Source organism: Moschus berezovskii, chromosome 12, assembly GCF_049115385.1.
Source record: "Moschus berezovskii isolate FMDL1 chromosome 12, NW_MosBer_1.0, whole genome shotgun sequence".
In the NCBI taxonomy this organism is placed as follows: Eukaryota; Metazoa; Chordata; class Mammalia; order Artiodactyla; family Moschidae; genus Moschus; species Moschus berezovskii.
This window is the reverse complement of record NC_142471.1, coordinates 1,382,043-1,409,012: the sequence shown is the minus strand read 5'-3', so window position 1 is coordinate 1,409,012 and position 26,970 is coordinate 1,382,043. Positions and strand designations below refer to the sequence as shown.

The 26,970-nt window shown below is 46.5% G+C and overlaps 1 protein-coding gene across 3 annotated transcripts; it reads left to right on the top strand.

Moving 5' to 3' along the window:
• Positions 1–27: 27 nt before the first annotated feature.
• URB2 (URB2 ribosome biogenesis homolog) lies at positions 28–26,734 on the top strand. 3 transcript variants are annotated; one of them, XM_055425860.2, is made up of 10 exons: positions 28–228; positions 1,992–2,130; positions 4,467–4,643; positions 6,599–9,920; positions 12,543–12,703; positions 14,680–14,790; positions 15,266–15,508; positions 18,739–18,826; positions 21,503–21,642; positions 24,940–26,731. In XM_055425860.2, exons 2-10 carry the CDS (start codon positions 2,005–2,007, stop codon positions 25,135–25,137), a joined length of 4,566 nt encoding a protein of 1,521 aa, XP_055281835.2. In that variant the 5' UTR covers positions 28–228; positions 1,992–2,004; the 3' UTR covers positions 25,138–26,731. The 3 variants fall into 3 exon arrangements, with proteins under 3 accessions (XP_055281835.2, XP_055281834.2, XP_088697940.1); XM_055425859.2 differs by having other exon boundaries at positions 28–508; XM_088841814.1 differs by lacking the exon at positions 21,503–21,642 and having other exon boundaries at positions 28–508; positions 24,940–26,734.
• Positions 26,735–26,970: the final 236 nt, after the last annotated feature.

The following is a 26,970-nucleotide window of genomic DNA, read 5'->3' as shown; positions in this document are numbered from 1 at the left end:
GCCCCTCCCAGCGCCGCGCCGCCCAGCCCCGCGCGGCCCGCTTTGGGCGGCAGAAGCGAGGCCCTCACGTGGTGGCTCCGCAGCCGGTCCGGCGGTCGTCGTCAGTCCCCGCGAGGGCCCCATCCGGGACTGACCGCCGGGAGAGCTGCCACGCGCGGACTGCCCTCCGGCCAGCCCGCCGCCCCTCACGGCGGGGCCTGCGTGTTCCTCACCTGGGGTGGCCTGTAGGTGAGTCCCCTCCCTGCCGGCCTCCGCGTGGATCGCGGCTCCTCCCAGGTGACCACGTCCCTCCGGGTGAGCTCCCCACCAGGGCACGGCCCTCCCCGCCGGTCGCTCCTTCGGCGGCCTCTCGCCTGGCTCCTGGCTGCTAGCGTCCTTGAGTGCCTCAGGCTTCGGCGTGTGAACGCCCACGGACGGACGCGGCTTTGCTGTCCTCGCGGGTTTGTGGTCCTCAACCCGACTCTCCACGCCCGTTCGCAGAGATCATTGCAGTCACAGGGAGCCCAAGGTTGGTAGGTCTAGGGCGGTTGTCTGGGGCGTCTTTGTAGCCAGTCCTTCAGCCGCTTTTTAAGTACTTGGTAGCTGCAGCAGCTGTCGTGATGATCGTGGTGGCTGTCTAACATTGAATTTAACAGTTAAGTTAGTAACTGTTGGATGTATATTGGATGTTTTGACACGCGGGCAGACTGACATCTTTTGACTGTTCTGGTCTCTGTAACAGAGGAAGTGTACTTTCATTCCTTGTGAAGATGCCTATTGAGAATTAGTTCTGAAGGTAGGTCTGCCGAATTTCGGACCCCTTAGATTTAAAAAATCCAATGATCCAGCTCTCAGTAGAGCAAACCCTTCTCGTGTGAGAGTATTTAAGTTAGAATCGTGAGGCTGCGATTTTTTCTCCGTATTTCATTGGTCCTATTTTGTTGCTGTTTGCAGTGCTGTGGTCACGCTCTTCAGTCGTGTCAGACTCTTTGCGACCCCATGGACTGTAGCCCACCAGGTTCCTCTGTCCATGGGGTTCTCCAGGCAAGAACACTGAAGTGTGTTGCCATTCCCTTCTCCAGGGGATCTTCTGGACCCGGGGATGGACTTGAATCTGTGTCTCCTACATTGCAGGCATATTCTTTACCCACAAAGCCGCCTGGGATCTCTTTATTTCAGTATTAAATATCATGGAAAACTTTCTCCTTTGAGGAACTGACTTGTTTACTTTTATATAATGAAAATGATTTAACCTGATATGTTTTCCGTTTTTACTGTGACTTTCAGGAAACTCAAAGCTACATTTACCTCAGTTTTATAGGATTATAAGTGGTTGTTATGTTTGTGTTGCTGCTTTAGTCATAATTTTTTTGTATTGTATTTTTCCAGCGTTAATGGTATAACTGTATTCTGTAGAGTCTTTAGAAGCAGTCTATTTTTGTAAATTAATGAAGTTACTGTTGGAGCTGAAATAAGTCTTTCTATTGGGACTGGGTTTATACTTTCTTTTGAACTTGGAGAAATATTACCATTTCCAAATACTGCTTATCTTTTTAAACTGTTTGATGGAGTGGATCCTAATACATAGTCTACAGTATGTATGTATTAGGACATTTTTGCTGTAACAACACTTTCAATCTAAAACCATGTGTGAAAATAAAGTAATTTAAGTGTTTGCAAGTAATTTGAACACTTTGGGTTTTGTTTCAGTGAATTCCTGCACACTGACCTCTGACGATGTGATGTTTGATCACAGCAGGAATACTTGTACACGTGTGTGTAATCCATCTTCTGTCTGCTTTCATGTGAAAAGCATGAAAGTTTTCTTCTAGAAATCTCATGAACTCAAGCATCTTATATATTGACTTCTGCCCAATGGTGTTTAATTCATTGAAGAATTTTTTATAAGGAGTATAAGTTATGTGGACAATAAGGTACATAATGTTCATTTTTGGTGCCTATTAAGTTTGATCTTTATATAATGTATTTTTTTCCATTGCTTTAAATTGTAGGTAAAGTGCCGAAATGGCAGCTGTTTATTCTGGCATTTCTGTGAAACTTAAAAGCAAGACAACGTCCTGGGAAGATAAATTAAAACTAGCTCACTTTGCTTGGATTTCCCACCAGTGTCTTCTTCCAAATAAAGAACAAGTAAGTTTAGTGTGAAAGTTACATTTTTATGGTCTAAACTAATGATCACTTATTAAATTGCATATTGATATTTAGTTAAAATTTTAAAAGATTAAAGAAAAGGTTGGAGAAGGAAGCATGGTTAGACAGTTAAAAGTAGTTTCAGTGAGAAAAGGTTAATAGATATTTCACTAACAAACTTTTTCCGTTACAAAACCTCAGCATTTCTTTTATGTTTGGAAATATATCTTATATTCCAAATTATTTGGGTGTGTGCTAAGTTACTTCAACCATGTTCAACTCTTTGTGACCCTATGGACCATAGCCTGCCAGGCTCCTCTATCCATGGGATTCTCCAGGCAAGAATACTGGAGTGGGTTGCCATACCCTTCTCCAGGGTATCTTCCCAACCCAGGGATTGAACCCATGTCTCTTATATCACCTGCATTGGCAGGCAGGTTCTTTACCACTGTTGCCTCTTGGGAAGCCCTAAGTATGTGCATCAGTGAACAAATTTGGACTTGGGTTACAGGAATTAGGATCTGAGTCTGTTGGCAGTTTCATTTATTTGTAAATCCTAAGTGATGCTCTATAAGCAATTCTTCAGTTCAGTTCAGTCGCTCAGTCGTGTCTGACTCTTTGCAACCCCATGAATCACAGCACACCAGGCCTCCCTGTCCATCACCAACTCCCGGAGTTCACTCAAACTCATGTCCATCGAGTTGGTGATGCCATCCAGCCATCTCATTCTGTCGTCCCCGTCTCCTCCCACCCCCAATCCCTCCCAGCATCAGACTCTTTTCCAGTGAGTCAACTCTTTGCATGAGGTGGCCAAAGTATTGGAGTTTCAGCCCCAGCATCAGTCCTTCCAATGAACACCCAGGGTTGATCTCCTTTAGAATGGACTGGTTGGATCTCCTTGCAGTCTGACTTTTTAAGCATCTTTGGAACTTGATGAATCAAAGGTCGGTAAGTAGAAAAGCTTTAGCATTTGTAATAACCCAAGGGGAAATAAAGCGGTAGATTAGAAACAGATTAGGAACCAAGAAAGACATCGTTTTTTGTTAACATTTCTCAATTTCTTATTCTTATCTGACTAAGAAAAACTGGTAATATAATGGAGACACCAGGATGATGAACTCATTAAATTGGATTAACATACAGTCATTTGGTGCCTCAGTAGTAAAGAATTCACCTGCCAATGCAGGAGACACAGGTTCTATCCCTGGGTTGGGAAGATCCCCTGAAAAAGGAAATGGCAAGCCACTCCAGTATTCTTGCCTGGGAAATCCCATGGACAGAAGAGCCTGGTGGGCTACAGTACGTGGGGTTGCAAAAGAATCAGACACAACTTAGTGACTAAACAACAATGATAAAGCAGTTTACAATGCGTCAAAGATGGATTACCGCTGTTGAAATGATGAGATCCACTTTGTACAGCACCAGAAGAACTAGTAGGTTCTAAATCTGGCTGTCTGTTAGAATCGTTTGGCTGCCTAAGTGTCACCTGACAGCTGTGGCAGGCAGTTTGATCAAGGTTTCCACTTTCCTTCTCGGGAGAGTTTTTTTCTTTTAGCATTTTCACTATTTATGCTGTTATGGACAGTTCTGGTGTCTTGAGCTGAGGCCTCACCACCTTTCCTTGTGTTTATAAATAAGGAATCATGTCACAATAATGAAAACTATCTATGTTCAGCCCTCCTAATACAGCATTTGTGAATCATTCATGGAAGACTCTGTCTTATGTATGCAGTAAGTAGGTTTAGAGATGAAGCTGAAGGTAACTCAAGAAGCCAGGACACAAACTCTGGTCTCCTGACTCTGCATCTTTGCTTTTGTGTGTCATTCTTTTTGTGGTCATCCTGAGCAATTGTTGTGCTTTTAACTTTAAAAATTTAGAAATGATTAGTTAGAAGAAACTGTTTCACTTGAAACTTTTTATTGGCCCCAGGTGAGGGCAAAATTAGTTTTTTTTCTTTTTTATTTATTTATTTGGCTGTGCTGGGTCTTGGTTGGGGCACACAAGATCTTTGTTGTGGTATTCAAGATCTTTTAGTTGTGGCATATGGGATCCTGTTCCCTGACCAGAGATTGAACCCATGCCCCCTACATTGGGAGCATGGAGTCGTAGCCACTGGACCACCAGGGAAGTCCCCAAAGTTAGTTTTTTTTTTTTTAATTGATTGTTTAATAAATATATTTTACGGTACCAAAACATAATATTACCAAAGATAAGTTTTAAAGAAAGTTCTTCCCCCTGGCAGTTTTATTTGGTTATTCATGGGATGTCCCTATAAATGTCTAGAGTTTTTCTTGATAAATTCATTTATTTTTAAGTATATTTTTTCCAAATTCAGGTATTGCTTGATTGGGCAAGGCAGTCGTTGGTTGCATTTTATAAGAAAAAACTTGAACTGACGGAAGACATTGTTGAAAGGCTTTGGATCTATGTAGATAACATTCTACATAGCAGAAAACTGCAGAACCTCCTCAAGAATGGAAAGACAATTAACCTTCAGATTTCCCTCATCAAGGTAATTAACAGTTTCCTGTGTTATCCTGTATGTGTTACATGTATCTCTTGATTTTCTGTTAATGCCAGAGGCTTAATTGTCTTATGGTTAATTATATCAAGATACAGAAAATATCAAGGTAGGAGGGGAGATAGCTTCCCAGGTGGTGCTGCTGCTGCTGCTAAGTCACTTCAGTCGTGTCCGACTCTGTGTGACCCCATAGACGGAAGCCCACCAGGCTCCCCTGTCCCTGGGATTCTCCAGGCAAGAACACTGGAGTGGCTTGCCATTGCCTTCTCCGCCAGGTGGTGCTAGTGGTGAAGAATCCACCTGCCAGTGCAGGAGATGCATGAGATGCAGGTTCGATCCTCGTGTCTAGAAGATCTCCTGGAGTAGGAAATGGCAACACGCTTCAGTATTCTTGCTGGAAAATTTCATGGATGGAGGAGCCTGGTGGGGTTGCAGAGAGTCGGAAATGACTGAGTACACACACAGCACAACAGCAGGGGAGAAGAAAAAATAGTACGTTTAGAGTTATAATAGTGATTGATAGTTATTGAATGCATATCACATTTTCTATACCAGGTGTCCCTAACCCCTGGGAGTTAGGAGCTGGGCTGCACAGCAGGAGGTGAGCGGTGGGCAGGCCTCATCTGCCATGGCTCTCATTACTGACTGAACTAACCACTTTATATTATTTAATATTGAATGAAAGATTAGAACTTTTTCATAAGCTGGTTAATTACCTTTTTAATTAGAAAAGGTATCCAGCAAATGATGCTACTTTATGACTCCCCCCGCCCGCACCTTTTTGTTGGACTAGAGGGAGAACAGAGGTCAAAATCTAGATGAGAATTTCCTCAAAGGTTTTTGACTCAGTGGTCAGGAGAAAGGCAGTAGAGGCTGGGAACAGAGGAATTAAATGGTTGATGCCTGATGGTTCACAGGCTTTAGTGGTTCTTGAAATTATGCTCTGAATTGCGTCACTTTTTAGAATAATAGGTCAGCGGTCACCAAACTGGACTATTCTGAATGGTCCTTAGGTGATGTGAGAAGGAAATATTACCTCTTTATATAATTTTTAAAAGGTCACCTTAATTTTTATGTATGCTTTATAATTGTATGAAATACTCATACTATGGTGCATGTGTGTAATTTATAACCTTATCAGGCATAAAAGTAGAAAAAGTTATATAATCAGAAATATTTGGAGATTACCGTAGTAGTGTGCTGGCATTTAAGTACGAAATATTTTTGGTTCAGCTTTTCTGGATCCGGCAGTTATATGGATGGAGATAAGCACACCTGTGTCATTGGGCTACTCATAACTTAGCACCTGGGATAAATTTGATTCTCAGATGCTGTAAGGCTGGACGCAAGTTGCATAGCCCATAAGTGAAGTTTAGAATCTGCCTGGCCCTCATGATTTCTGTTTTTTGTGAATTTCAGAATTTTGAAAGCTGTAAACTGGGTTTGCTGTTATCATAAGTAGTAACTGGCAATGTTTGTTTTCTTCTTTTAAGAATGCCTTTTGTTTTGGCTTTTTAAGATACAAACAGTATTACTGATTATAAAAGTGTGTTTTGGACCACAGGATCATAACCAAAGGCCACTGTCCCAGCTACCTGTAGCATCTAAGTTGAATTATAGGTGTAGGTTCTAACAAAACATGAAATCTTTGGACTTAAAGCCTTATAAAACTCTGCTATTTAAAAAGGGACAGCAGATATATAAAGGCATGGAGCCCTTTTCTTAATTTATATTGGTAGGAGATGGATGTGTATAGGAATTAAGACAGGTCCTCTGCCTTCCTTTGATGTGCTAAAGAAAAGTCAAGTTCATTTAGATGTGCTAATCTGGGCATTTCTTTCTCATTAAGATCAGGGCAAGAAGTGAGTTTGCTCATTGTGTTGTGTTTTTTGAGTGTCTGCGGGTTTAGGGTCAGTGACGAGTTTCCTTTCTTTCTTAATACTCAGATCATCAATGAGAGGATAGCCGAGTTCTCTCTTACGGGATCCCAGAGGAACATCTGTGTTGTGCTGAGCTGCTGCCAGGGTATCCTCTCAACACCTGCCCTTGCTGTCATCTACACGGCCAGGCAGGAGCTGATAGTTGACCTGCTGAGCCATCTCTGCTGGTTGGCCTGTCGGCAGCCAGGAGCCATAATACCCCAGTTGTTTGAAGTCATTCACCTGAGCCTCGGCCACTACCTCTCACTTCAGCAGCAGCAGGTCAACCCGAGACGCGCCTTTGGGGAGATGACTGGGCACCTTCTCCAGCCCTGCCTGGTCTTGAGACACTTTCTCTCGGGGGGCACGTGGACTCAGGCTGGCCAGGGCCAGCTGCGGCCAGCGCTAGGCCGGGACATTAGGAATCAGATTGAGGCTGTGCTTCGAGGTGGAGCTTTTCAGCCCGAGCTGCTCCCTTCATACAAAGAAGAGCTCTTGGATCAGCAGCAAGGCGACTCAAAGATGGGGGCCATGAAGAATCTTCTAGCTCCCCTGGGCACTATGATTGCCAGACTGGTGGATGCCGGCTACTGTGACCTGTCCCTTCAAGCTTCAGTGGTGGCCAACTCTGTGGCCTTGCTGTACAAACTCTTTGTAGAGTCTTACCTCAAGGAGGGGAACCAGCTGCTTTGCTTCAAGGTGCTCCCTCGACTTTTTGGCTGCTTAAGAATTTCCCACCTGGAGGAGCAGAGGCAAGCCCTGTCCGTGTCCGATTGGACCACAGAACTCCTGGTTGTGGAACAGCTTCTAAACTCAGTGGCCAGTAACACTATCTACAACATCGCTGCTGACCGAATCCGGCATGGTGAGGCTCAGTTCCACTTTTACCGTCGTCTGGCTGAGCTGCTGCTAAACCATCCACAGGCTTGCCTACCGGCCTGGTTCCGCTGCCTCAAGGTTTTGCTCTCCCTGAATCATTTGATCCTGGAGCCAGACCTGGATGACCTGTTGTCTTCAGCGTGGATCGATGCAGAAGTCACAGAGTTGCGGACCCAGAAAGCCCAGGAGGCACTGATCCACACGCTCTTCCAGACATATGCCAAGCTCCGGCAGGTACCCCGGCTGTTCGAGGAGGTGCTGGGGGTGCTCTGCCGCCCCGCAGCCGAGGCGCTGAGGCTGCCATTGCTGACTGCTGGACCTGCCGCGGTGCTCCAAGAGTGCCTCCTGGAGCTGCCACTGAGCCAGGTCCTGGACACGTGGGCCTGTGTGCAGGAGCGGTTCCAGTCTCTGGTCTTGCCTGGCTTGCGGGGTGACGAGGACATGGCCCTGAAGTCCCTGTCGCTGAGCTCACTGCTGTACTGTGTCATGGTCCACGCGCGGAGCCTGGATGCTGGGTCACCCCTGCCCGTGGTCAGGCGCATGCGTCAGGCCATGGACGGGATGCTGCAGGGCCTCGTGAAGCCCCTGCTGGATCTCCTTCGCAAGCCCTGGCCCTCAACGCCTGACCTCTGGCAGCAGAAGGTTGGCGACTCAGCGCTTCTGCTCGCACACACCTGGGCCCAAGTGGACACCATGCTGCGCTTGAGCTGCAGCCCGTACCGCTCTGAGCCCGGGGCCCTGGCGGGCGCCACCCCAGAGCCCTCAGGCCCCCTTCCACTGCTACCGGGCGTGGAGGCCAAGCATTGGGAGGAGATAGAGGAGTTCACAGTTCAGTCCAACTCCCTCGGTCGGTACTGCTTGGAGCAGCTCCACCTGCAGAGAATGAAGAACACCTTACTGCAAGCCAGTTTCCAGTCTGAAGAAGCCCTCTGTGCTCTGAGGCATGATGCCACCTACATCCTGGGCTCTGGGAGAGCGAGTGTCACCCAGGGGACGTTGGCTTCGTGGGATGGCCAGGTTGGGACAGTGAGTGCGCTCACCTATCCCATTGCCCACTGGCACTTGGTCATGTCCAATCTCATGATTTTAACATCATATCTTGGTCCAGATGACCTTCAGTACCTGGCCAGCAGCCTGCTGAGAACTTTGCCAGTGAGCAAAGCCCAGGAAGGCTCAGTGGAGGAGGAACCAGGTATCACACTCGGAAAGATCTCCCAGGCCGTCCTTCACAGCCCTCTTTTCCCCGAAATGCAGTCCCTCCACTTCGCGTTCTTCCTGGCCTTGACCGCGCGCTGCAGCAGCATCCTGTGTGTCGCTGCCCAGAGGGAGCCGGCTCTTCTCCGCCAGCAGCTGCCCTGGCTCTTTGAAGAGGATTACATGATCATGGCTCACTGGGAAAGGAGATTTGCCAAAGTTGGATCTGAAGGTGTAGAGCCAAGAGGAGAAATTGCCCAAAACGTACTCTCGTTGGTTAGGGGTGGCTCCCCCATTCGGCTGGAGGGGGAGCAGTTGGAGAGCATCCTGCAGCTTTTGGGGGTTCTTTCTGATCTACAGCTGGACAGCCTCCCGGCGCCCTATCATGTGCGTTGTTTCCTTCTGTTGCTGTCTGTGGCCGTCACCATGCCGGGCAGCTCTTGCTCCTCCTCCCTGACTCTCAGGTTTTTGAGGATGTGCTACCAGCTGCTCGGTTGCCTGCAGAGAGGCAGGAGTGCCCAGGCCATGCTCAGGGTCATGTATGTTAGCGACATCTTTGAGATCACACTGACCTCCTTGTTCAGAGCCAGTCGGAGGTTTCTTGTGAGTGTGGATGACCCTTCTTGGCTGGAATTCCTCCAGGTGCTAGGAACGTTCTTAGAACAGCTCCTGCAGATGCTCATCCAGAGAAAGCTCAGCCTGGGGCTCAATTTTGGGAAAATTCTTGCCTTCCTCTCAGGGCACCAACTGCACAATGAAGTGACTTCAGGCAAACGGTCAGAAAATCAGATTCCTCTGGGCCAGCAGCTTGTGCTGGTGTCCTTAACCAAGGTGTGCCAGGTGCTGGGGCCTTTAGTCAAGGAGCAGAAACAGCAGGACGAGGCCCCAGAAGTACTGCCTAAGCTGTTGAAGGAGGCGGTGCTGCAGGCGGGGACCCTGCTCCAGCACTGCATGTCCCCTGGGGCCCAGGGCCGCCTCCCACCCGCTGTCATCTCGTCCGTGGGCTCGCTCCTGGAGGCTGATGTGGCCCTGCGCTCCAGGCACAGTTGGACAGATGTTTCCAAAGGGACAGACAAAGCGCTGTCCGCCTACACCACCCTCTACCAGACCATCTATGCTCAGATCCTGTTGGAGTTGCCAGCCCTAGTGGGGGATCCCCCATCTTTCCAGGCAGCTGTGCAGTTTTTAACTCTGTTCTTTTTGGTCCCAGAACTACATCCTCAGAAGGATTCTGTGTGTACCTCCGTGTTTCATTCTCTGAGAAAAGTTCTTGCAGGTGAGACGTTTTCTCTTGAGCTACTTGCCTACTGTAGCGCTTTTGGTGATAGGTCGCTGAGTGGTAGCCAGGTGAGTTTCTGCGCACCCCCTTGTTTGAAGCAGGAACTGCACTGGGGGCTGGTAGTAGCCCTCCCTGGTGTTCATTTCCAGCGTCTCCCTTCTTCGTGCACGTGAGCAGTTACTCACAGTTGTTTCCCTGCTTTTTACACAAACAGCAGACTCCTAGATATATTGTTTCACGCTTCAGTTCTTCACTTGTTTTGGAGGTTGTTCTAGTTTATAGTTTTGAATCACTCTTCTCTGATTGAGTCTTTCTGTCCTGGCCCCAGAAGTCAACGTAGACAGCTTCATCCCTGTTTGTAGGCCCTCCAGTGTCAGATCTTCAGCACCACCGGTGGACTTAAGAAAGATTAAACCTGCCAACCTTTTAAAATCGCAGGTGACTTAATTTATAGGGAACCTCATAAAATTCCATGAGGGCGGATGTCGTCCCCCAGGTCTCAGTGGTCCTGGCCTTGTGGGGCCATGGGTCCTGATTGGACAGCGGCTCGGCCCGTGATGTCATTGCAGTGTTTTAGCTGGATGTCACCCTTGCAGGCCAACTAATCAGGACCAAAACCCCAGCCAGTGTCTTCATGCAGAATTCACTCCCTTCTGTCCCCAGGTCAGAGGTTAGCAGACCAGAGTCCATCCCTGACTTGATCTCATTGGGGTAGCAGTGTTCCCAGTTGCTGTGGGCCTGCTTTCTTCTTATTTGCTTGTTACTGAGGTGGAGGCTAGTTAGGATCCTCTGAGGTGGGGCGGGGGGCCCGCCAGCCTAGCCCAGCCCTCACAGTGCACACCGCCCTCTCTGTTCCCTGGTGGGGAGGCTGTGGTGGCGAGCTGGGGCTGTGGTATGCTCACACACACAGGTGTTCTTGGGCTTTGTAGGAAGAGAGGCCTCCTGGGCCACAGCCAGGGCAGAGGGCTGCTGTCTGCCTTTGTGATCTGCTCTGGGTGTGGACTGACTGGGGGGCCTTGGTCACATGTTCTGTGTTCTGTTTCACTTTGGCAGTGACTCTCTCAGGGAATGGTGTCACCTTCTTAATGGGTAAAATTCAGTCTTCTGTTAACTCATTTAACACGTTCTGTTAGAGCATTTAAAACCAGTGTCTTAAGAAATGGCCCCTGGTGGTCTAAAGCTCTGGCCCCCTTCCCCTTTGTTAAATAGAATGGAGTGTCCTCCTTTATCCCTGAGACGCCTGTGATTGGAGGTGGCCTCTGAGTCCTAATTATGTGTCCCTGGACTTGTGGTATGTTTTACCCCAGACAGAGCTGGGCCGGGGGGTGAGGCCTCATACCCCACTGCACCCCCAGATCACAGGCCTGAGTGTTGCCAGTGTTGTCATGGGGGCAGGCCTCATGCACCTGAGAGGCTATACTCGCCTCTAGAAGGGACCAGGGTGGTAAGAGGTCTGGAGCAAAGGCTGAGAAGGGTGGCCCGGGGCTTTGGGCTGGAAGAGGGAGGGTTCAGGTGACCACCTTGGTCCTCGGGCGCAAGTCAAGTAGGTCTCAGCTCAGAAAAAATGAGCATTTGTAAGAAATGCTGTCTGACAGGAGAATTGACTACCTCGATTCAGTTATAAAAAACCACTACTTTTAAACATTTTTTCTATATGTGTGGAACTGTGTCTTCCTCTGGAGATGAATGAGGTGTTGGTTTTGACCTAATTTAGTAAACAGACATTCACACAAATTACTTGAGTCACAGGGTGAGGAAAGGCTTTGAAGCAACCAGCACAGTGGACTCTGGCAGGCAGGGCCTCCTGGGGGAGATGGGTGAGGGGAGAGCAGTGAAGTCACGATGCTGGTGTTCAGCCGTCCAGTGTTTGACCAACTCTTAAGAGTGGGTGATGCCCCACCCATTTCACAGATGAGAGAGCTGAGGCTCAGGGAGGGCATGCCTCCAGAATCCTGTAGCTGTGGGACACCTGGACCTGGATGCTGTCTGTCAGAGCCCTGGGCCTGGCCACCCGCCCCCAGTGCTGCCTGTAGGAAACACAGATTGGGGCACAGGAGGGACTTGCTCAGGGTGGGCTCATCTGCTGGCTGGAACAGTTATGCTGGGGTCGGATCGTAAAGGGCCTTGAGCCCGCTGACTGTGGGCTCTCTGATGAACCTGTGGACCCTGGGTGTACTTAGTAAGACTGTCCTGCATTAAGTAGGGGTACTGGGGTGACTGCAGCAGGCAGGCTCCATGAGCCTGGGCTTCTTTCCATCCCTTCAACATCCCCGTCTATGTAAAAGTACCACCCCACCCCTGAGCTCCTACTGAGTTCATAAAAGAATATAAGAAAAGTAGAAAAAAGCAGGAAGTGATTGCCAGTCACCAGTCTCCCACGGTCCAGAGGTAAGCCATTCTAAACATCGCCATCATCATCCTGGACTCTTCACGCTGGGTGCACAGGTGCTGTGGGCAGGGCACCGGGCTGGGAGTGAGAGGGTGGTGTCGGGCTGTGAGTGTGCCCTGCTCTTTCAATTGCACCATGACTATCTCCGTGTCTCTGAGATGCGGGCCTTTACTGAGTGCACACCATTTCATCTTGTCTGCCATATCTTAGCAGTCTTGTTTCCCTCACAGATCCTGCAATTCCAGTTCAGGTAGTTGAGGAGATTGAGCCTCACTTGGGAGCTTTGTTCACCCAAATGTTAGAGGCTGGGACGACAGAGGACTTCCGCATGTGGCTGCAGTATATCCTACAGGGACTGGATGTCAGTAACCTGTGGAGAGCAGATCTGCAGGTGGGTTGCTCCTTTTGCTTCAATGGAAAAGTTAGAAATGCCTGTGTCAGTGCTGAAACGACACAAACGTGCAATATCAACCCAACAGAGACTGTAGGCACCACGGGAGTTTGGGACGGAGCTGTGGACTCAGGGGAGCCCAGGTCCTCAATGCACAGAGGCCGTATTTTCCAAAGGGGAACTCTTTCAAATTACAACTGTGTTCTTATATGGAATACTATTGGGCTTCCCAGATAGTCCTAGTGGTAAAGAACCTGCCTGCCAGTGCAGGAGATGATGTAAGAGATGTGGGTTCGATCCCTGGGTCGGAAAGTCCCCTGGAGAAGGAAATGGCAACCCACTCCAGACGGTTGCCTGAAGAATCCCATGGACAGAGGAGCCTGGCAAGCTACGGTTCATAGGGTCGCATAGAGTCAGACTCGAATGAAGAGACTTGGCATGCATAGCATGCACACACTCATAATATTAAAAAGTTAAGTTGTACTCTGCATTGTTTGAGATCACTCACATCATACTTCTGAAAATGTTACTTGGTTTGGTCACATAGCCCAGCTCCCATTTGAGAATCTCTCAGGGTAGTAACCTGCCCTTCGGCCCTCTGCCCCCAGCCTGCTTGGTCATTGCTAACGAAGCCCTGACTTCACACTAGGTCAGTGTATCCAGGGAGCCTCTGTGCAGAGCCAAAGTGCTCGAGTTTGGCCCCGTGACCAGCCTGAGCACCAGACTGGAGGCTGTCGCTTGCACAGGATGAGGAAAGTTAGGGGCTCAATGGGTCCCAGGCTCTCTCTGCTTCATGAGCGCTTTCTTGACTCCTGGTTAGAATTGGCACCCAGAGCTGGGTTTTGATGTGAGTGGGAGGAGAGCTGGTGGGGGGCAGATTGGGGGCAACAGGGGGAGCTTGCTTCTCCTCCATGTGAGCCCCACCCCCACAACAGCATGTGCTTGCCTCTCTGGGAATTTTCACTGTGTGCCTGCAGCTCCGAAAGCCTAGCTTTGAGAATGCCTCTGGGCTTCCCTTCAGCCAACCAGCGAATACAACCCACGAACTTCCATTTACACCTGTCAGGTACTGCCCTGGCAGTTCAGTGGTTAAGAGCCTGTGCTTCCACTACAGGGAGCTCGGGTTTGATCCCTGGTCAAGAAACAGATCTTGCATGCAGTATTTATTTTTTAAAAAGAAAGATAAAGAGGATTTGAATGGAACTGGGGGTGTTGCTGTGGAGACAGGGAGAGGTGGAATGGGTGTGAGTGAGTGGGGAGATGGATGGCAGGAGGTGGGCAGTGAGCAGACCCTTGATGGGGAGACAGAACCTTCAGGGAGGTGGAGAGGGGAGTGGATCTCAGTAGAGAGAGTAGGGGTGTCTGGCCAGAGGGAGGAAGGGCAAAGCGCAGAAGCTAGGATTTCGTGGTGGGGGCGGCTACAACATTAGGAGAGGAGGAAGGGGCCACCATGAGGCTCGAGCTAACAGTGTGAGACACCCACGTGGGTCCCAGTCACTTTCCTTCCCTTCTCATGGTTTAAAACCATCACCTGTCATGGCACCTGTTCTAATTGTCACACTTTGTCCATGTTTCCTTCTGGCCCTGCTTTTTATCCCTAAGCACAGATGGATCTCATGGGTAAGGTACGGTGGCCTCCTCTTTTGATGCCACCTTGATGAACTGGGCCTCTGATCTACATCTCTGCAGCCTCTTCTGTTTCACTGTCCTGGCATGTTTATGTATTTGGTTTACTGAGGTGCTGTGGAGAAGGCTCTTCTTTGCCACAGTTCTGCCCACCTAGTTCCTGTATTCCCTCAGGTGGTGTAAAGGGCGTCACTCTTAGGACTTGACCGGAGCCGAGTCTAACTCCCGCCCCAGCATGGGACTCTAACAGGCTCTGCTTTGTCACAGTGCCGTGACTGGCCTGCTTCCTGAGATGGGCCTCCTTCCGGAGCCAGCTCCTTCCACTGCTAGTGTTTTCCCTTGTCCCCTAGGCTGTGTTGTCAGCTGCGACATTGGTTAAGTTACTCCTGAACTGTCCATGCAGTGAAGAGAAGGCCAGTTTATTCTGGCGCGCGTGCCCGCAGATGGTCACGGCTCTGACGGTGAGTACCTCTGGGTTGTGCATACCCCTGTCTCTGCCTTTCAGTTGCTTCTGCTTCTGTCATGCTCTGGTTTTATTATGCAGAGTGTGTTTCTGGGGCTGCGTCCTGAAGTCAGCTGTAAGCACTGTGCTTACAGCTTGTGCTTATGTCATCATCAGCTCTGAGTCTAACTTGTGCTGCATGAGCATTGCCCTGGATTAGCACATTCTCAGGGCATAGGGTCTAAGCCTTCTCTCTGACGTGTTTTGTGGCTTTGTTGTTTCACTGGGAATCTGCATTAGTGGGCACAGCCCATTTGTACTTAGTTGTGGGTAGGGGGAGCATTGGGAGGAAGAGGGTGGGGGTGTGGGTAGGGATTAGGGTGGGACCTGGTCAGTGCTGGAGTCTGGACTTTCTTACCTCTGTCACTTCGGGTTTGGGGCTATTTCCCTGGAGATTTGCCTTCATTTTCTGTCCCTTGTTCCTTGCCCTGTAGCTGCAGACCCGAGAGGCTTGTCAGGAGCAGCCATCAGCCCTGGCTCTGGTGGGGCCTGTCTTGGATGTCCTGGCTGCGCTGCTGCGGCAGGGGGAAGGGACCATCAGCAACCCGCACCATGTCAGCCTGGCCTTCAGTGTCCTGCTGACCGTGCCCTTGGACCACCTGAAGCCCCTTGATTATGGGCGTATCTTCTCGAGGGCACACAACGTGCTCTTTTCAATCCTGCAGTGTCACCCGAAGGTGAGGAGGGCAGGGTGTGTGTGGGCAGGGAAATGCAACCTTCGGAAGAACAGCGGCAGGAGGAGCGTAAGGATTTGCAAGGCAGACTTTTTGCTTCCAGTGGTTTCCAGGGCCCAAGTGGTTTCTCATGCACAGGAGAGTGTGACCTTCACATCAGCCTATGTTGAATCTGACACTTGAAACACATCTGTGTAGTAGGTATTTCTGGAAGCCCATTAGAAATTATTCTGTTTTTACAGTTGTTGTTTAGTCACTAAGATGTGTCTGACTCTTTGTGACCCCGTGGATTGTGGCCCACCAGGCTTCTCTGTCCATGGGGTTTCTCAGACAAGAATACTGGAGTAGATTGCCATTTCCTTCTCCAGGAGATCTTCCCAACCCAGGGACTGAATCTGGGTCTCCCGCATTGTAGGCAGACGCTTTACTGTCTGAGCCACCAGGGAAGAGGTCAATACCGATCAATTATAAACTGGAACTGCAGATCTTGCAAAAGCTGTGGGATTTCATGCAGTTTTTGAAAGTAACATTGGAAAGCTGTGTGTATCTCCTGCAAAACCAATGATGAATAGCCATTGAGCAGAATTAGACCATTTAATAGTAGGAGAGACCTGGCAAGGATAACAACATGGCATTGCAATAAAGAAGGATGTGACCTGTGATAGCCTGTGGGCACATTGCGGGGAGCAGGGCCCACGCGTTGAGTCCTGTGTGTAGTTTAGTTCAGTTCAGTCAATCAGTTGTGTCTGACTCTTTGCGACCCCATGAATCACAGCACGCCAGGCCTCCCTGTCCATCACCAACTCCCGGAGTTCACTCAAACTCATGTCCATCGAGTTGGTGATGCCATCCAGCCATCTCATTCTCTGTTGTCGCCTTCTCCTCCTGCCCCCAATCCCTCCCAGCATCAGAGTCTTTTCCAGTGAGTCAACTCGTCGCATGAGGTGGCCAAAGTATTGGCGTTTCAGCTTTAGCATCAGTCCTTCCAATGAACACCCAGGACCGATCTCCTTTAGAATGGACTGGTTGGACCTCCTTGAAGTCCAAGGGACTCTCAAGAGTCTTCTCCAGCACCACAGTTCAAAAGCATCCATTCTTCGGCGATCAGCTTTCTTCACAGTCCAACTCTTACATTCATACATGACTGGAAAACCATAGCCTTGACTAGATGGACCTTTGTTGGCAAAGTAATGTCTCTGCTTTTTAATATGCATATGTGTAGTAGGTGATACAAAAGAGTTGATTCAAACCCCAGGCTAGAATCTGCTCAGGTAGATCTGAAGGGAACAGCACAAAGTGAGCCCAGCCAGGGTACCCAGCAGTACAGCAACTGGTGCCATTCTGAGATTTTGATACCTGTTATTATCCTCAGTTTGCAAAAGGGGAAATAGGCACGGAAAGACTCAGTGCTCTGTCTAGGACTGCATGTTAAGCAGGGAGGGAGCTCAGATGGTCTGACCTTGGATTTGTGTGCTTTTCATCACTGCGATGTCAGAGGATGAAGTGAGGGCCTCAGGAAACATGGTGACACACTGAAAGAATTGGCAAGATGACCTCTCTCTGAACATGCTGCAGAAGTTGATGATCTGACATAAAGAATGGTATATTATGCTCTCCAGATCTTGCTTGAATAAGCTGTATCAAACAAAAGAGTCCTAGCACTTGATTCACTCATTGTTCACCCTGAGCCTTAGAGCAGTGCTGTCCAGTAGAACTTCTCCTGTGCTAGGGGTGTTTGTACTTGTATCTCCCACGTGAACTGTTGGCCATGTCTTGACCATGTGAAATGTGGGCTAGAAATTGTATGACTAGGAACTGAATTTTAATTTAAATTTCAGTAGCCACGTGTGGCTTGTGGCTGCTTTGTTTGACAGTGTCTTGGTTTGATTATGATCTCAGAATCAGTTCAATTCAGTTCAGTTGCTCAGTCGTGTCTGACTCTTTGTGACCCCATGGACTGCAGCATGCCAGGCTTCCCTGTCCATCACCAACTCCCAGAGCTTGCTCAAACTCATGTCCGTTGAGTCAGTGATGCATCTAACCATCTCATCCTCTGCCCTCCCCTTCTCCTCCTGCCTTCAATCTTTCCCAGCATCAGGGTCTTTTCCAATGAGTCAGTTATTTGCATCAGGTGGCCAAAGAATTGGAGTTTCAGCTTCAGATCAGTCCTTCCAATGAATATTCAGGACTGATTTCCTTTAGGATGGACTGGTTTGATCTTGCAGTCCAAGGGACTCTCAGGAGTCTTCTTGAACACCACAGTTCAAAAGCATCAGTTCTTTGGCGCTCAGCTTTCTTTATAATCCAACTCTCATACATGACTACTGGAAAAACGTAACTTTGACTAGATGGACCTTTGTTGGCAAAGTAATGTCTCTGCTTTTTAATATGCTGTCTAGGTTGGTCATAGCTTTTCTTCCAAGGAGCAAGCGTCTTTTAATTTCATGGCTGCAATCACCATCTGCAGTGATTTTTGAAGCCCCCAAATATAATGTCTGTCACTCTTTCCATTGTTTCCCCATCTGTTTGCCATGAAGTAATGGGACTAGATGCCATGATCTTCATTTTCTGAATATTGAGCTTTAAGCCAACTTTTGCACTCTCCTCTTTCACTTTCATCAAGAGGCTTTTTAGTTCTTCTTCACTTTCTGCCATAAGGGTGGTGTCACCTGCGTATCTGAGGTTATTGATATTTCTCCCGGCAATCTTGAGATCTCAGGACGGTTGAGTATAAAAGAATCCTGTTTGTAACTTAGATATCATTTTTCAAGATAAAGTCCCAGCCAGACATTTTCATTGCTAAAAAATGAGAAATTTTGTTTCTCATTTTAAATGAGTTTGCTTTATGTAATCTTTGTCTCTAGTGCCCATTATACTTGAATACATTGGCTACTGTACTTTTTGTTATTTGTTTCTACCCATATCCAGAATGCACTAGAAACAACTTAGAGTAAAAGACAGATTCAGCAAATTCTAAACTGGATGGCTTCATTAGATTCCTAAAGTTATGCAGTGTGGGAGCCCTACTCCAACCATGAAAACAGGATGTAAAGCAGTTAAGTAAGTAGAGTGAGCATTTCCCTAGAAAGTCCTGGCTAGAAGGAGTTGCTGCAACTATTTTGGGTATCCCGATGGGTAAAGTTAAGAAGGAAATAAATACAACTTCCTTTAAAGTGAAACTTGAAATAAACAGCGGCCTACATATTTTTATATTCTTTTGTCTCTTATTGCAGGTAATGCTGAAAACCATCCCTTCTTTCCTGAACTGTTTTCATAGATTAGTGTGTTCAATTATACATGAAGGACGGCAGAAAGATAAAGGTAATTCAGAGAAACGGTATTATGCACAATTTCAAATGTGTTTATTTTATAGGTGTCTCTGGCCACACATGTTACCAAAGGTAAAAAACCACCCAACTTAAACAACTCAGTGAAGTTTAAATAAGATACTCATTCAGATCATTAAAGGAATACTCAGAACAGTTTTATAAAATGTCATATTAAAAATAAAAAAACTGTCACAGTTTTTACTCTATCCACAGCAGTGAATGCATTTGACATCCCCTAACTGAAATAGTTCTTTTCTGGAGGAAAAAAAGCGTGTGGATTCAAGAACTATTTCTGGACTTGTAGGTCAGTGGGGAGACTAAAGGGGAGCAGGCAGTGGCCGAGCCAGCTCATCACTCATCTTATAAAAGGGTGGAGTCTCTTCAGCTCACCATTCCCACTGTATCTCGGCAAGGTCGTGTTTGTTTAACAGTGAAGCAAACTGCCATATGGCAATCGCATAAATTATGTGTACAGCTGATTTTCCAGCCTTGAAATCGGTTGATTCTTGCTAAACTTCTAATTTGTAGGAGATTCTCATTATTTAGAAATTTGCATATACAGTGAGGCTCTCTAAACTGTGCTGTTTCAAGTTTGTGTAGCATGAACATACCGTGTGATGTGCCTGGCACAAGGGTGGGTGTGCTGGGTGCTCGGGACTACAAAGGAGGGCCTGAGAGCTCAGCTTGGAGGGCATCATGGGGGAAACCCCAAGGCAGTAGTTCTGGACTAGAAATATATGGGTGGTAATCACCCAAGTGTATGGTGGTAATCCCTACTTGTGAATCACGTTAATGGGTTTAGACTTGGAGATTTAAGCTACTTAACCAATTATATTTTGCAGAAAGAGAAAAGGTGGCTTTATTACTGACTATAATTCCCAAATTATTCTACCTAATTTTGGAGTCAGCTAGTAGCACAATTAGGTATTTTGCATTCTCATGTGACTTTGTGAGTCTGTCTGGCAACAGGATTTAGAAACAGGTTCCTGCCCCTGTGCTGGCCGTGGGTGTGACCCCAGCTCTGCTCAGTCCGCTGAGATCAGTTCTGAACTCAAGAGCAAGAGCCTGGTTCTGGCTGTGCCATCCACTGTGGCAGAAGACCTGGTCCCGGGCTGTTAGTCAGGGTGGATTGGGTATGTGTAGCATGTGGTCATCAGCATGCCCTCAAGTTTGATCTTGGGCTCTGGGTTCTGCCTCGTTGTTGCTGGTGTGGCCTAGTCACCTCCCGTCAGGCCAGACTGGGCTCTCTGATGTGTTCATGGCTTATTCACAGAGCATCTTAGTTGGTTATTTTTTTTGGGGGGTGGTTATACTGTTTAATGACCACATGTTAAATTTGGACTGAAATAACAGGTGCCAGGAATTCCTGTGTGAACTGGATGTGTCTCCAGAGTTTCAAGAGAGAAGATGTGGTATAGATTAGAAGCTAAAGAGGCTCACTCATAAGTATTACTTATTGAAATGTTCAGTGGAGTGATGTTAACAGTTGATGTACTTTGATAAAATAGCATTCACCTACAAAAATTGCTCATGTGTAAGATATTTGTATGTATATTCAATGTTTTAAAAAAGGCATTGTGCATTCCAAAAATTAAGCTCATTGTTGCATATGTGTGAGAAACTGCATTCATTTGAAGTCCATACTTCAGTGAGTTTTGATGGACAAATTCATTCAGGAAAGCACCATGACAGTTAAAACAGCATTTGTTTCATCCCCAGAAGAGGCCTCTTGGGGTCCAGCCCCAACCCCTGGCAGCAACCAATGTGTTTTCTGTCATTATATGCTTTTGCATTTTCTAGAATTTAATAAAAACAGTATATTACTATGCTGAGGGAAAACCACGGAGGTTGCTCTGCTATGCCTGGGTACCTGGCCCACCCTGCTGTGACAGATTTGAGGGGGCATGTGTATCCTGGGTTGTGGTACATTTCAGACTGTTAGAATTCCGAGGAGGAGTTTCTTAAGGCCTGGGTGATCCTGGCACTCTAGGGTGAGAAGAACTAGGAGTCTGAAATAAATCTGGGAAACTGGGTAAATCTAGTAATGTTAGCTGAGTCATATATATATATATATATCCAGCTATGAAAAAAAAATCCTAGACAACTTTTGATGGAGAAGGAAATGGCAACCCACTCCAGTGTTCTTGCCTGGAGAATCCCAGGGATCGGGGAGCCTGGTGGGCTGCTGTCTCTGGGGTCGCACAGAGTCGGACACGACTGAAGTGACTTAGCAGACAACTTTTGAAGCTTAATGAGGCAAAGACACATCTTATCTTTAGAACCATTTGATATCAAAAGCCTTTTTTTAAGATGATTTTTCTTTTTTTTCCCCCGTTTAAATTTTTCTTTTAGATATCCATCTCCTTTTTAAATACAATAGCAATCCTAGATTCATCCTAAAATCTTGGTTATTCTAGTTCATCTCTTAAAAAAATAACCATGGACTCTTGAGTATTGTAAGTGTTCTTCTCTTTGTAATATAGATAAATATTTGGATGCATTGTCTCCCCCTAATTCAGTCTTCAAATTGAGTCAATTAAAGAGTCTAGGGAAAAAAGACAAAAACAGAAGGTTTGAATAATTGGGGCTATGTTGAAAGTGTAAAATTAGAAGAGTTAAAATGCACGGTTTTTGAATTAATAGGTTTGGAAACACTTTGCTTCCGCAGGAAGTGCAGAGGACCTGCCAACGGTGCTGGAGTGTGCCCGCCTGGTGGAAAGGATGTACAGCCACATGGCAGCGCGGGCTGAGGAGTTCCGGGTGTTTTCCCCCTTCATGGTGGCCCAGTATGTGGTAGAGGCACAGAAGGTAGGCTGAGCCTCCTGCCTCCCCAGGCACTTCTGTTCACAGCCCTCGATCACAGGCCTTCTGGCAGTGTGACCCATGGGGCCTGGTGGTCCTCCCTGGTGGCAGCTGCCCCGCAAGTGCAGCAGCCCCGCAGGGTCACTGAGAGGGCTATACAAAGATGCAGAGACTTGTGGCACGGGGCTTACTGGCTCCTGCAGCCACCATTAGGCCTTTTCTTGCTCCAGCACAAACCCTAGGCCTGTTTTGCTTGGTCTCTTGGGTCATGAGGGAGATGAAATATTATCCAAGTCCTAGAGCAGGAGACAGAAAGAGGTCCTAGGGTCCCTTCGCAGCAAGGGGCTCAAGGGTTCGTTGTGCATGTGACTTGGCTGCTCTCAAGTAGGTGACCTGGGAAAGATTCTGGTAGACTTGTTCAGTCAGATTAAAGGTTATAGTCCCAGTTCATCTGACTTTAGGCTTCTGGATAATTCATTCATTCTTCAACAGTGATCTCACTTTGATGTGTCAATGTGCTATTTTTGTAATTCCACAAGACACCCTGTGACCTGTATAGTAAGTTCATTGTAAGACTTCATGTCTTATTTGTTTAAATGGAAAGTCAGAGGCTTAAAGTATAGTATGTTCAGGTGTATATCTCTCATTTGTGTAGTATATCTTGCTCTCAATAGAATATCCTGTTGTGAATCTTGTAAGAATGGTGGTGAGCTGCTGGTAAAGTGTTACATTAGAGGAGTCAGCATTTCCTCAAAGGAGGGTCATCTGAATGGGATTCCTCAGAAAGCCTGGCGTGGGCTTGGCTTCCGTCCTGACCCTGTTTCAGGGCGTTTCTACAGCCCCAACCCTGCTCCCTCAGTCAGTGGAGATGCCCATCATGTGGGCAGGTGGTTGGGTGGGTGGGAGGCAGGTGTATTGGAGCCAGAGCTGCACACAAGAGCCCCTTCAAGTTATCCTTTGAATGGGATGTGGGCTTGGAGTTTGGTTTCCTTGCAGTTATTTAGCATTTTTATAGACTCTTGATATTTCCCAAGCAGTCATTTACCGTGGGAGCTTTTGTTGGAACACAAGCTGAAGAACTGACCATAGTATCACTTACCTAAGGACAAGATGGGAGTCTGTAATTTGAAGCATGAAGTCACTGATTATCATCCTGAGATCTACTGTATGAAAAGTCTTTCGCATACCAGCCTCATTATACATATCTAATTTATCAGTTATTTTTTGATTTGAATCTTGAAGACCAAAGGCTTTGGGAATTATCTCAGGGAGTTGTGTCCCAGAATCCATTGGCAGGACAGTCTATGTTTTACCTTTTATTTATTTTTAAAATTGGTAGTGAAGAAAGTATTCCGTGTGCATTAGCAGCTTCTACTGAGAGGACCATAAATCTTTCGAGACCAGGAAGACGTGTTGTTTTAATTACAGGATGGATGGCAGGGGTAGCTCACCTTCCCCTCGCGTTTGGAGGCAGGTGCCATGGGTGAAGGTGTGTCAGTGATGGGCTGATGACAGTGAGACAGCTGCAGTCAGGGAGAGGCAGCCACTGCTGAAGACCCTGTTCCTTCCGTGCAGTGTTGTGTTACCCTGGGTATGTGTCAGAAATTATGGTCACTTTTATCTTCTCTTTTACCCATAGATCAGATTTACAGTTTTCCCTCTTTATTGATAGCTTTGGGTAAATAGTTTGCACTACTCACCTGGCCTAGGGTCCTTTTAAAAGTTACCTAGAAGTGTTTTCATTCATTGGCCAGTGTTGTAGAAACTGGCTTCCCTGCCTTGTTTTCTAAATAAGTTGTCTAAGGTAAAGTTGTGTAGTGCTTGTGTTGTCCTGATCCTACTGCCTTCCTGTTCCCCCACCCCATCCCACCCCGTGCTCTGGGCTTTGCCTTCACCAGGAGACGCCAGGTAAAAGGATTGCGACCTCTGAACTCTAGCACTCAGTTCAGATATCTGTTCTGCCCCTGGGGAAATTACTGTGCCTCTCTTGCCTTTGGAAGGGGGATTATTTGTTTAGTGAGTGATGATTCAGTGAATGAGTGAGCAAGTTCTCACTCCAGCTAGTGAAGTTAAGGACTTCTGTTTTTAGTTTGTCTGTTTCATTTTTCCTTTCTTCCCCTAATACCTTAGTATGGAATCACAGACCTCTTGCTCTCCTTGAATGTTCTTATCATCTATAAAATAGTAAAATTTAATTAAGGTGATCATCTGTCAAATGCTTTTTGAGCTATTGTGAAAATAACCATAACTGTGAAGAATAGCATCATTAGCAGTAGAAACAAATCGTCTCTTTAGGACTTTGCCTCCCATAGGTTACCTTGGTGAATCACACTTCTTCTAGTTAATAAACTGTATCCTCACTAGAAGCTGCTTGTTTGCAGAGAGGCATGAGCTGCTAGGTCATCAGGACACTAATAAAGAACCAGCTGCCCCCCAGGCTTGTCGGCCCAAACCTTCCTGCTGCTTCTGGTTGCAGCTGCTGCAGTGTGCACACTCTGTGCAGCCCAGGTCCAGCTGAAGCCTGCGAGGCCCTGGCAGGGTGAGCAGTGCCTGCTGTCTTGGCCTTTTTGTCCAGATACCAGTCTGAATCTCTGATCTGAAAGTTTGTGCCAGTAGCAGATGTGGTCACTCCAGAGCTGGACTTCCCACTTCTCCTGCTGTAGCCCAGATTTTGGTTAACCCAGATTCTTTGGAAGGATTGCCTCTTTGGACACAGGGACCGATTAAATTATTCTGATCATTTAGGGATTTCGGGCCCATTGTGTTATTGGTTGAGAGAACTAAAATTACCTATTAAATGATAATTAGAAATTACAACTGACGTTGGACCCTGTGACGAGATCTATCAGGGATCTGCTTGAAGAATGCTACCTGCCTGCCCTTCTCTGGGGGAAAGTGGTGACTTTGCTGCCCTCATCCCACAGGTAGGATAGCTTCCAGTAAGATTGGCCACATGGAAGAATGTGACCCATAAGGTGACTCTTAGTATATGATTTTTAAATCTAAAGCTTCCAGTTTTTAAACACCCTTGGTAAGCACAGAAGCATCATTTACTGAATAGCAAAGCTACCTCTATGATTTCATGATGTTTTACTCCAGGTTTTTGTTGGCTTGAGTTGACCTCTATTTCCTCCAAATATAAACTTTTAAGATATGAAGATTCAATTAATACGTGCAAAATGACATTTTAAAAGGAGCATCTTTTCTCAAATTGGCGGCCAAAGTTGGACTCCCTCATCAGGTATTCTAGGGCCTGGCATCTGCCTGTTCGCTCTCACAGACAAGTGTATCCCTTCATCCCAGGTCACTTTGTATCCGGCGGTGAAAGTCCTCCTGCAAGAGGGTATCTACCTCATCCTGGACCTGTGCATTGAGTCTGACATCCAGTTCCTGCGGGCCTCGCTGCAGCTGGGGGTGAGGGACGTCTTCAAGGAGCTACACAGTGACTATGTGAAGTACCACAAGGCCAAGCATGAAGGAGAGAAAAGATATGCTGTCTAAGCTGCGCCAGGACATGCCACCGTGGCCTGGGCCTGGCGAGCTAGAGGATGTAGGGCTTCCGATGCGTGAATTCACAGCATTGAAATATGTGCAAAATCCTTTGGGGTTTATATAATATGTATTGCCTTTTGCAGTTATTTTTTCACACCGAATATTTTTTAATGTATTTTTTTTAATGCATTAAACATTACAATGGCATCCTGAAAATAGATCCTGGTGAGTTGAATAAAAATTGCCAAATCTCCCTTATGGCTGTTCTGAATGTGGTTCTTTGTCTCAGTCCAGTGGTTTAAGGTCCCCTCTCCCTGCTAGGAACTGTGTGCTCAGTTGCTTAATCATGTCAGACTCTTTGTAACCCTATGGACTGTAGGCTCCTCTGTCCATGGATTTTTCCAGGCAAGAATACTCAAGTGAGTTGTCATTTCCTACTCCAGGGGCTCTTCCCAGCCCAGAGATTGAACCCACATCTCCTGTGTCTCTTTCATTGGCAGGCGATACTTAACTACTGTACTACCTGGGAAGTCCCTAGGAATTATGTAAAACTTGTTTTTTTCACTTCAGGTACATGGTTATATAATGAAGCCCAATTTAAATCTCTTTGCCTTTTACGTTCTTCAAGAAACATGGGGCATGTTCTTGAAACACGGCTTTCCTGCCCTCCTTCCAAGGAGATGCCCTCCTCCTGCACCCTTGGATGGAGCTGGGCAAATTGGAGCGCTGAGACGTGGTTGGCATCAGCCAGGTGGCTGCTCCGGGCAGGGATAGTGGCCCCTACAGTGCAAGTGGATGCTTGGTGAAATTTTAGTCCTAGGGTTCCTTGTCCTTGCTGCTTCTGCACACAGTAGTTTATTTTGGAATTGTATTTTCTTCTTTTTTAAATTTTAATTTAATATTAAATACTCCTGTTTTTCTCATATTGCCTAAGCAATATATTCCATTGTAGCAACCTCAGAAAATAGAAATAAAGGAAAAAATGTAGAAATATCCCCTGTCTTAGCTGCCCAGACAACCACAATCATCTTTCCACCCACGCATATATATATATATATATATATACACATACATACATATATGTAGATGTGTGTTTAAGCAAATGTATAGTTGCCAAATTGGGTCATAAATGTTTTTTTTTTTTTGTTATAGTTACCTGGCTTTTTTTCCTGGCTAATATTTTAGTAACATCTTGAGGACTATACAGATACTAGACACACTTTGTAGAGGCTGCATAGTAATCTGCTGAGCAGATGCAGCTGTTTTATTTAATAAATCCCCCATGATAGATGTCAGATTCTTTCCAAATTTTCTTTTACAGATGATACATGCAGCCAAATCTTTACTTCTGTCTTAAATTATTTCTATAAGATAAATTCCCATAATTTGTATTGTTTATCAGAAAATCCTGTTGGTTTTTAAGGATCTATATAAATATTGACAAATTGCCCTCCAGAAATTGTACAAATTTATTTTCCCTCCAGTGAATCAACTTTATTACTGATTTTCTTTGTTTTAATGCCTCTTTGATGGTGAAATGTTGTTTTGTTTTGAATTTCTCTTAATTACTAAGAGATTTTTCATTTTTTATATCTACCGTTTTATTTCTTAAATAAATTATGCAATTATGTTTCTTATGTAATATTAGCCTGTTTCTCAATTGGGATACTTGCTTTTTTTCTTACACATTATCTTTGTGAAATTTATGTTGGAATTCTCTTGATACCCCTTTTTTAGTCAGCCAAAATATAAACTTGACTTATTTGAAGGATCATCACTAAACAAAGGCTTTTAATTGTAGCAGACGGAGGGGAGGGAGGAAGATGGCGGAGGAATAGGACG